Source organism: the organism of the source record quoted next, unplaced genomic scaffold (genome assembly GCF_019419815.1).
Source record: "Pyrus x bretschneideri cultivar Hongxiangsu unplaced genomic scaffold, Pyrus_bretschneideri_v1 Contig130, whole genome shotgun sequence".
Lineage (NCBI taxonomy): Eukaryota > Viridiplantae > Streptophyta > Magnoliopsida > Rosales > Rosaceae > Pyrus > Pyrus x bretschneideri.
In genome coordinates, this window is record NW_025999425.1 from 388,906 (window position 1) to 400,123 (window position 11,218).

General features: G+C 38.4%; 1 protein-coding gene across 1 annotated transcript; it reads right to left on the reverse strand.

Moving 5' to 3' along the window:
* Positions 1 to 7,748: 7,748 nt before the first annotated feature.
* On the reverse strand, positions 7,749 to 9,736 carry LOC103926852 (fibrillin protein 5 homolog). The gene is made up of 6 exons (XM_009335731.3): positions 9,347 to 9,736; positions 9,108 to 9,230; positions 8,615 to 8,713; positions 8,449 to 8,493; positions 8,281 to 8,354; positions 7,749 to 8,167 (listed from the first exon to the last, which is right to left on the reverse strand). Exons 1-6 carry the CDS (start codon positions 9,695 to 9,697, stop codon positions 8,083 to 8,085), a joined length of 777 nt encoding a protein of 258 aa, XP_009334006.2. The 5' UTR covers positions 9,698 to 9,736; the 3' UTR covers positions 7,749 to 8,082.
* Between the last annotated feature and the right edge of the window lie 1,482 nt (positions 9,737 to 11,218).

An 11,218-nucleotide genomic window follows, 5' to 3' on the forward strand; every position in this document is an offset into this window, starting at 1 on the left:
CTCAAGTCTCACAAGGTTGTAGCATTAGTTTGAGTTTCTTCCTTCAAGCAAGTTACAAAAATTGATTTTTTTCTTTGTGATTACATGTGAATTCCTAAATGACAACTACAACTAAGTATTAACCAAAGAGCATATCAAACTTCCACCCATGTTTGTAACTTTCTTTAACAATCATGCAAGTAAAAACCAAATCCTTATCATTGTGTTGGAAGGTACCCTAAGACACAAACAAGCAACAAAAACAACTCTTTTTGGTATTTTCTCAAGCTTTTTTCGATTTTTTTTTTCAAAAGATTTTTTATGACACACAATTAACACTTTAAAACAGTGAATACAATATTAGCAGTGATAGGTGGTGAAATTCAGAAATATGTCATGAAAAGCAATCTATTTACCCCCCCCCCACTTAAACCGAACATTGCCTTCAATGTTTCAAAAATAAACTTAAACAAGAAAGCAATAAAAGATAACTAGCAAACAAGACAATCATGGAAAAGTAAAAACAATAAAGAGAAGGGTAAAAGAGAGCAAATCTAGTTGTAGGTGCTGAAGATTCCATCGTTTCTTGATTCGAATACATGGATTGCCTCCCACGAAGCGCTTGCTTTAACGTCTTCCAGCCGGACGATACCTCTATTTAAGCTGCACTAGGATCAATAACATGAAGGGGTACATCCTCCACAACATGCTCCTTAAAACTTCCATGCATTGGATCTATGAATGGAAGGGGATAGCGGTCCTTCCGGATTGTGGAGTCAATGTAAACTCTCCCACCAGCTTGGATTTGATTGGGCACTTGAACCAAAAAAGGTAACAACCTATTAGTTAAAATGGGAATTAGAATTGGAATACGTGGCTCACTGATGTATTGCGATGAAGACTCAAAAGTAGTAGTACTGTCAACAATTTTAGAGATTGTGCTCTCGGCCTTGGATGCTTTGAGGACAGTGACTTGTCCCGTGTGATCCACTTCAATTCACTTTTCAATGGTGGTTCTAAATGCATCCTTCTTGATAGCTGCTACACGTTCATGCCCTATATTTTCAATCACATTAATGGCAAAGCAAAAATGAACATCATTAGGATACTTAACAGATTCAGAAATATTAAAATTAATCATATCGCCATCAAACTCCATAGTTAACACTCCCTTAGACACATCAATCTTGGTTTGGGCTGTTTTCATGAAAGATCTTCCAAGTAAGATTGGCGATGGTGTAGAGTAGGTTGAATCATCTATCTCAAGAACATAAAAATCTGCTAGAAAAATCAAATGGTCTACCTACACCAAAACATTTTCCAAAACTCATTTCGGATATGCATTAGATCGATCAGCCAATTGAATAATGACACCATCATTTTTAAGCTCTCCTAGATTCATAGATGCATAAACAGAACATGGCATGACATTAATGGAAGCACCTAAATCTAGCATAGCATGTTCAAACCTTGTATTACCAATAACACAGGGGATAGTAAAACTAGCTAGATCTTTGCATTTGGGTGGCAGCTTTCTTTGCAAAACTGCAGAGACATTTTCACTTACATGTATCACCTCATTTTCCAGAATCCGTTTCTTTGTTGTACAAAGCTTCTTCAAAAACTTAGCATACTTAAGAACTTGCTTTATTGTATCAAGAAATGGGATATTGACTTGTACCTTCCTGAAGGTTTCCAAGATGTCTTTTTCATTCTCTTCTTTCTTTGATTGCATAAACCTGCGAGGAAAAAGCACATTTGGTGGAATAGGGTTAGAAGGAGTTAAATTCGAACCAACCTTTCCTAATTTGGGAGGTATAAGAGCCTTAGAATGTTGCGGCAAGGATTGTTCTTCCCTTGCTGTGGCCTTGTCCAACTCTTCTTCTTCGAGCAGCAGTTGTTCGTCATTTTTTTAGCTTTGTTTGGACGTTTTTGGATTGGTTCCAATCTCTTTGCCACTTCTCAAGGTAATAGCCTTAGTAGTTTCAAAACCTCCCTTTGGATTTACAATGGTTTAACTAGAAAGCTTGCCTTGTTCTCTAAATTGTCCCATGAATTCTGCCATTTGCCCCATTTGATTCTTCATTTCGCCCATCTCTTTGGCTTGATCTTGTAAACCCTGAGTCAAAGAAATTAATGTTTGAAAAATTTTATCATAATCCAATTACGAACCTAAATTTGGTTGGGATTGTTGTGGGGGAGGCTGTATAGGTCTTGAATAGAACTCATCAGATGGCTGCCAATATCCTTCTTGTTGAACTTGTTGAGGTTCCCTCTACATAAAATTTGAATGATCACTTCCACCTAGATTGTAAGTGTTGGAAAACAAGTTGTTCCTTGATTGATTATGGCCAAGATAACCCTAAGCATTGACATTATCCCAACCTACATTCTCAATTAATTGGGGATGTTGATTACTTTGATATCCTTGCCTATAGGACACACCAAATGTACCAACTCTTTGCATTCAGGACCTTTCAATATACTGTGACATAAGAAAAGTAAGATTCTCCATTTGAGCTTGAAGATTAGCAATTGCCATGTCTTACTTCTCTAGTACCTAAAATCAAAGAAATGAAACTAAATCAAATATCAAAACTAAAACAAAAAAAACAAAGTGATTAGCAATTTTACTAATCCCCGGCAACGGCACCAAAATTTGATGTGGTATAAACTAACACACAAATTAAACCCTATATATTTTTCAATCGTAGTATGAGTAAGTAAGGATCATTCTGAGCCGGGGATTAGGAGAGATGCTAATCAACAAAAATTAAACTTAAAAACTGAAAACTAAGCTAGACTAGCACAAAATAAGAACTGAGGGGGATTTTTGGACGAATTTTAACAAAAATAAAGTAAATAGGTGAAAGGCTAGTTAGAGGATTGTTCTCCACACATGAAACAAGTGCATACAAATCGATTTCCAGTTATTATTTCTATAAACCATGAATGACAATGCCCCAAATTAACTGTGAACTGCACAAATTAACTCTCAGATTTTCCTAGGTTCATTGAATTGGACTCAGCTACGCAACCAAATTATTCTTCTCAAGTTCCCTAACTATGAAAAGCAAGATAGAGATACATCCCAAAGATCATTAAGTTCTGTGAAAATCATAAGCATTGACGAAGCATTCGTAACTATGAAAAGCATGATACTCCTGCCAAGAATTTACTTAACTCAATCATGACTAGTGACTTTTACTATTTGCGAATATAATTTCATAACAATTAGGTGAAATTCCCTTATATTCTAGCATCAAATCCCCGCATGCAAACTAAGTATACATCCTTAATAAGCATACAAGAATAAATTCTCTATAAAACAAATAAGTAAATCGCATTCATGTTTTATGAAACAATAACTGAATGTAATCAATTTATATAAAACATATGATCATGGCTTTGAATTCACCTCTAGCTAAAAAGAAATTTAGTTACTCATGTTCATCATAATTGAAAAGCAATCTAAAATAAACATTAAAACTAAATAAGGGTAGAAAGAACTCTGGAATCTCCAATGGTTGAATGGCAGGTTGTGGCACAATCTCCCCCCCTTGATATTTGCGGCACAACTTGTTTATATAGGGCAAAGGGCATGATTGAATCCAAGGAGAAAAAGGATTAGGGTGTTTGAATGGATTATGACTCCTAGAATCAGATGGGAAGTATTTAGAATAGGATAAAGACTCATTTTGCAACTAGAAATAAGATGAGATAATGTTGGATAAGGTTATATAAGATAAAATAAGACTGGATAAGATGAAATAAGTTTGGATAAGGTTGGATAAGATAATGTTCCTCTCCAACTAGGATTCCTCTTTCTTGTGTAATTCCTATCTTCCAAGCCTCAACTTTAATTTCTCCAGATTTTAGCACATGTCTAGCACCATTGAAACACCAAAAACGTCCAGCCAATATGCTCTCCACGCATGTTATCCAATCCAAGTCCAAAACTGCTTCAAATTGCTCTAATTAGCGATTTATTGTCATCTTTACCAATTGGACCCACAATAATATGAAAATAACTTAAATTACGATAATAAATGGAAATTAACTAAGTAAATGCAAAGAAATAAGATAACAAAGTCGCATAAATATGCTCTTATCAATATGCCATGCATCCTTGGAGCACCAAATTGTACCACAATATCCATCCATTCTACTACTGGTACGAGATGAAAAGAGATGTGGCAGAGTATGTGCGGAGATGTATTATTTGCCAACAAGTGAAGGTAAACAGACAGAAACCTGAAGGGCTAATGCAGAATCTCCCTATACCAGCATGGAAGTGGGAAGACATCACTATGGATTTCATGTATAGGTTGTCGAGGACACAATCAAGGTTTGATGTGGATCAACTCACCAAGACTGCTCATTTCTTACCTGTTCAACAAACGTACACACTAAAGAAGTTGGCAAAGTTGTTCATCGATAACATTGTCAAACTTCATAATGTACCTGTCACAATTGTTTTGGACAAAGATCCAAGGTTCACCTCCAGGTTTTGGAAAGCATTAAATGACACCATGCATACTCAGTTGTTGTACAGCACTGCCTATCATCCACAGACCGATGGTCAATCGAAGAGGACTGATTCAGACCTTGGAGGATATGTTGAGAGTCTATGTTCTTCAGTGGAAAGGTAGTTGGGATTGCTATTTGCCTCTGATCAAGTTTGCTTACAACAACAGTTATCACTCCAGTATCGACATGGCACCATTTAAGGCACTATATAGGAAAGTGTGTTGGACACCGTTATGTTGGACGGAGGTCTATGAACGGGTGTTAGTGGGGCCAGAAATTGTTGACACCACTAATACTAACATCCAATTGATAAAGAGGAATTTGAAGGCAGCTCAAGATCAACAGAAAAGCATTGCGGACTGACATTCCAGGGATTGTGAGTATAAGGTTAGTGACTTTGTCTTCCTGAAGTTGTTGCCCTGGAAAAGTGTGGTTCAATTTGGTAAGCGAGGGAAATTGAGCCCTTGATATGTTGGTCCCTATTAGATTACGTAGAGAATTGGTGTGGTTGCTTATAGATTGGAGCTACCACTGGAGTTTTCTCAGATTCACAACGTATTGCACGTTTCTATGCTACAGAAGTATGTGCCAAACCCCTCTCATGTCATACAGCCGGAACCATTAGAGGTGAATCAGAATGCAAGTTATGTTGAGGCACCAGTGGCAATCGTCGATCGACAGGAGAAGACTCTGAGGAATATGGTCATCCCGTTGGGAAAAGTACTGTGGAGAAACCATGCCGTTGAGGAAGCGACATGGGAAACGGAGGAATTAATCAAGAGCCAGTATCCATATTTATTTAATTGAGATTGTAATTTTGGGGACAAAATTCTTTTAAGGGGGGTAGATTATGAAACCACCCACCCCTAAAATTAGGTGTAATTTCACAAATTTTAAATAAAAATAATGAAATTACCTTTCTGTCCCTAACCTTACCCAATCTGGATCCCTTATTTTTGGATTCCTTCTCTAGTTCTCCTTATCTCCCTGCCTGCTACGTGGCAAACCCTCACCTTATCTCTCATTCTTTCTCTTCTCCCTCAGCACTCTCCCTCTCACTCTCACAAAACCCTCTCTCCCTCTCCCCGATTACACCCAACCACTCATACACCCAAGTTAACAAACGAAAGGTGACAATGGTGTCACCACCACCACCGATGTCAACCCTCTTCCTCCCTCATCTTTGTGAAGCATGGGATACCCAAAGTCCACCCAAAACTTCTCCAGTGAGCCATGGTGTTCAAGCTCGAAGTCTGGCTGATTCCGGCCATTTCATGGCGAATCGAATGTGAGAAACCCTCCCTCTCATCTCTATTGTCATTTTAATTGGTAGATCGTAGGTTATATCGTCAAATCATCATCGACCGGAGCTCGAAAGGCTCTAGCCTTCGTTCCCGATGAGAGCCAGGTTGATCGACCCACACTCGAAGCCCAAGCCCTTTAGCCTAGAGCTTTGGGTTGGGCCTTCAAACCTAAGCCCATTAGAAACCCAAAACCCTTTAAGCCCTAGCCTAGCCTATTGAACTGGTTCGACAATTGACCCAGACCCGTTAGCCCGGTCTGACCCGTTGACTCGTCAACATTGACTTTTTGTTGACTTTTTCAGGTTTCGGTCGGAACCCCTCCTAGGCTAATTTCAACATCCTAGATCTGTTTTTTACATTCATTTTTTGAAATTCAATCAGTTTGAGTGTAGTTTTAATAATTAGACCCTTTATGTGCTTAGGTACATTTATTAGTAGCCATTCCATCATTCCTATAGTTTTATACGCATGTTTTACATGTTCTCAGCATATGCATTCATTAAATGACTTGAGTCATGTCCCCCGGACATCGGAATCGAGGCGTGTCAAGATCACTTGAAAGTGATACCGGCATCGTACAAAGTACATAGGTCTAAGTAGGAAAAGTGAGTGTACCTAACAAACATGTTGAGATCTGAATTTATAATTTTCCACTCAAAAGAAAAATTGTAAAATTTAAGCACGATATCTTGTCGAAAATTACTTATGGGCATCATATTGCAACAGCAACTCAAGGGCGCATACTCATATGGAAATTAAGTTCCCACTCACGGCCCAAGTAGCAAGCGACACCAAGTAAGAAGTGTAGATCAATTAGCTCATAGTCATAAGACAATGTCAGAAAGTCTGCTAATCGAAAGCAAAACCGACACGAAAAACTTCTCACGCCCATTGGCAACATGCCTTGCAAGATGAACTTGAGGCCCTTGCGTCCACAAATACCTGGATTATCGCTCCCCTTCGTCTGAACAAGTGGCCTATTAACTGCAAATGGATTTACAAGAGTAAGCAATGATTTGATTATTCAATTGAGTGTTATAAGGCTCAGCTTGTGGCTAAGGGCTTTCGACAAACTGAGGGGATCGACTACCATGACACTTCTCCCTTACGGCCATGTTGATCATTGTGCGTTGCCACCTTGTCATTACAACTGCTTGCAATTAGTCTCTCAATCAACTGGACACCAAGATGAATTTTCGTCATGTTGGCCTCGGAGAAGAAATTTACGTAATGCCTCTTCCTCGTCCTCAGCTTATTACGCTCTTTTCACATGTAGCGGAGGTAAATCCTGTACAGCCTTTCTGGTTTATGTAGGAGAGGTAAATCTTTCCCAATATAGGCGATTGGTAGGTCGTTTGATATATCTTACACCACTTGACCCAACATCACATATACGGTATATTTTCTCAATATAATCATGTATGAGCCTCGTAGAGCTCATATGGAGACATCTTTTCAAGTACTTTGGTATCTAAATGCTCGATGACAAGGCATGTTATTTCTAATTGAGAACAAATTAAAACCAAGTGCTTGTTGCGATGATCTTCAAATCCGGCGGGCTGCCCCATTACTTGAAGATCCACTGCCTGAATTGTGTGTTTGGAAATGCAATGGTTTCATGGAGAACAAAGAGACAAAAATCCATCTCACTTTCCTCGACAGAAGCCAAGTACAGGACGATGACTGGTGCATTCTGTGAACTCACTTGGCTACGGTCCTACAAAGTTTGTTGCGTGATTTACAATTACCACATGCGGAGTCCTCACTGCAAGGTTAGAGTTCTTGATATTCACTCTCCCAACTTAAGGGGGAGTACTAGAAATATTTCACGACTACAACCCGAATTTCGATAGCATGTACACTCTGTACTTGATTTTGCTTTTTGATTTTTTTTCTTCATTCCATATATAGCTGAATTGTAGGAAGCTCTATGTATAACGTCGAACGATCAATATCAATGAAATCATTCTCGGGAAATATATTCCATACATGCCTAAGTTTACAGATATGTTACTGAAGTAGTACGTTCCTCATCATGATAGCACATATATGTATGTATATGCCTGCTTTTATCTTGATTGTATCTTTGGATTTTGAAAGAAGAAGATGCTCAGCCGTAGATATTTGCAGCTGTATGAGTTGCAAAATTACAATTTACAGAATGACAAGAGCTACTGTAATGAATGAGTATTACGGCTATGGTGAATGTAACCCTCCAAAAATGATCCTTCAGACTGTAAGTTTATAATGATGACCCGAGTCTTGATGCTTAAAGCGAACTTTCATGTGATCTCTCTAATATGAAGATGTTGCCTTTATCATCCCTCCCTATTCTCAGGGTATCATCAACATATCTGAAGAAATTGAATTAAAGAAAAAATATAGTCTCTACCGTTCGAAAATCAGAAAATCTCAAGCGTGCACAGAGGAGATTACTACTACGTCAAAGTAGTAACTATTAGGATACGTGATCTCAAGCCATCCTTCTGGGTTGAAGATCCCAAGCAGAACATCATAATTTTTTCGGAACACGTTCATTAACTATAAGCATCAAAACGAGCAAACACGGATTAGAAACCCAAAAATGCTGATACAAAATAATCTGATATGCCTGCTACAAAACAATGTAAGATACCTGACTCGGAGTGATCGTGGAGTTGTCATAGTTGATGTCAACTCTCTGTAAGATTTCAAATCAGAAAAGCTTTAAGAACATGACTTGATTTGTATGTTGTAATCAAAATTAGAAAGCTGCAGTCAGATTAAATAAAAGAATACAAGTTAAGGTGAGCAAAATTAACTGAATTGGATGCTTTCTTGAAGGAGGCCTCAATTGTCAGCCGTCCATTAAACAGATTCAATCCTCTCACGTCGAACTTGATCACATTAACTGCTTTACCCTCCGTTTTGGCATATCAGCAAGCGCGCAATTGCAGAATACAAACCAAATCAGCATACACTTGATAAAAAGATGTTGCAATACTCATAATGGCAAACCAAGTTGACCTCACAGTTATGATCTCTCCCAATAAAGAAAACAATCATGACATGTTTACTTATCCGGGATGCGCATTTGAATTATTCTAAAATGCTTGGTAATTACTGCAAAGCAAAACGTAAAAACAACTTTCTTTAGTTTTCAAATTTTGGCATTCAAAATAGCTATAAACGAGTATTTAGTTAAAATAAAAAATAAAAAATAAAAAATAGAAGACGAAATAGTTTTCAAACCGGGCCTTAGTTTGTGAGTGTACCGAAACTCTTGAATGTGACCGTACTCTATGAGGCGTGTACCTTAGCAATGTTAATATTCTGGAAGAAATCACCCAAGGAGATGAAGTCCCTCAATCCCAGCTTTGTTCGTTTTGAACCTAAAATGGTAATTGTGCTGTACACAAGTTTCCAGCATCCACCCACCTTCCAATTAAACAAACAAATCAAAACTAAATAAATAAATCAATAGATTTACATATGAACACACAACCTTTAACCAGTTAGTACTTTAATGCAGAGCTAAACACTATGTTTGGTACCTTTTGTAGATTAAGAAGAGGATCTGGAGTAGGATTCCGGGACTCGAGCTGGTTGACGAGAGCTTCAATCTGAGATTTCTTCGCAGACGGGACTCCGAAAATGCCTCTATTGATTCCTTCGATTTCTTCCAGAAGCTGTGTCTTAATAACCTCATCATCCCCAACGTCCAAGCTGGAGCTGGAACTTTCTTCTGCTACTGATCTCACTGTGCAAGTGTGTCGACATAACCCAACAAATCTCGTGCTTTGATGTGCGGTCGAGACCAAACAGCGAGCAGGTGCCGCCACGTTTTTGGGTCTCAGTCTAGGCACTGGCGGAAATGGAATTGCATGGACAAGCACGGTGGCCATGAATCTTCCAATGACTCGACGGCACGAGAGATGTTCACTGCTTGCTAGTAATCCCCAAGCTCATGGTCCATGCCAGTGAGAGGGATGGGGGAAAGCTTGGCTCCGCTTAAGCCTGCTGCTGCTGTGTGCTGAAAGCTTTTAGGCTGTCCTTGTTTGTTTGTTTGTTTTTAGCATGTGTTTGTGGATACTTTACTTTTTTTCTAATAGTATGTGTTTGACATAAATGTTGATTGGTGAGAGGATAGGTTTGCATACATCATATGATATATGTGGTTCAGAACTTGAGAGATCAGAGGAAGTCCTATTTTTTATTTTTATTTTCTTAGACAAAATACATTTTACAATCTCAAATTTAGATCACATACAAACTCATATCTCATCTTTTGAACATTACAATACAAAATTATGAATTCGTTGCCCTGTCAAACTTACGTTAGTCAATCCATCAAATTGGTTGTTAAGTTATGACGTGGTAAATGGAGGATCCATATTTTTGATGACATGGCAGTCAATTGTGCTATGTAGGAAAAACTAAATTATAAATTAATTAATTTAAAAAGGAAATAATTTTTTATGGCAAAAGATTAAATAAAAAAGAGTGGGCCCCTCCCTCTTCAATTCACCAAATCCACCGTCCTCCTTAACCTACCCTCCATTCTCGTCAAAGAGAGATTTTTCAGTGTGATCGGCACACAAGATGGTACATCATGTGTTACTATACAAATGGTGAAATATGCATGTTAATAAATTAATAATTTAAAAAATAAAATTATTCACCACTTACATAAAACCATGTAGTGTACTACTCGTGTTCTCGTCATAATAAAAAATTTCTCCTCATCGACATCCCCATCTCCGTCTCCGACCTCACGACTGGCCCCCACCCCCTTCAATTTCTCTAATTTCCTAACTGAGCTCAACGATGTCATTTTCCTGCAACCAGTTTAAATCCTTCATTGTCGACACCTTTAAGTGCCTTTACTGTCACATCCTGACCCGGGCCCCTACCACATCCCGAGCTCGACTTCACCGTAGAACGATATAGTCGTTTTGGGCCCCTACCACACTCTCACAGTTTTGTTTCTAGGAACCCACACCAGCACACCTTGATTTCGGTCGGGGTGTGTCAGTTACATATAGCGATGATATTTACCACTTACAAAAACACAATCAACTATATTTACACAAATTTCAAACTCCTAATTTACCCAAAAAAAAACCAGAAATTTGATCAAATTTCACATACAATTCACACACCTAATTCGAACAAACGCATTTGTTAAAGAGAGAAAGTTGAGAGAAAGGGGAGGGCTTACTTCCATTTTGCTGGTGTTGAAATTGGCCCAGTTACCGAGCTTAATTTGCAAGCTACTAGTGGAACATGAAGTTCTCGAATCGGTCTCTCTAAACGATGCCTGACCCGAAAAGCTTGCGAGGCCGAATATATGGTCACCCATGACTGGTTGGGCCAGAGTATAATGGACGTTCTTGCAAAGAGTAGAGAAAAAACCCACACAGATG

What these genes read in the sequence shown, in the direction of transcription:
- LOC103926852 (XM_009335731.3), bottom strand. Translation starts at nt 9,697, where the DNA reads ATGGCCACCGTGCTTGTCCATGCAATTCCATTTCCGCCAGTGCCTAGA. An exon ending in TCAAGAAAGCATCCAATTCA is followed by an intron (nt 8,494 to 8,614) that starts GTTAATTTTGCT and finishes GAAATCTTACAG; the next exon opens with AGAGTTGACATCAACTATGA. An exon ending in CCACGATCACTCCGAGTCAG is followed by an intron (nt 8,355 to 8,448) that starts GTATCTTACATT and finishes TGATGCTTATAG; the next exon opens with TTAATGAACGTGTTCCGAAA.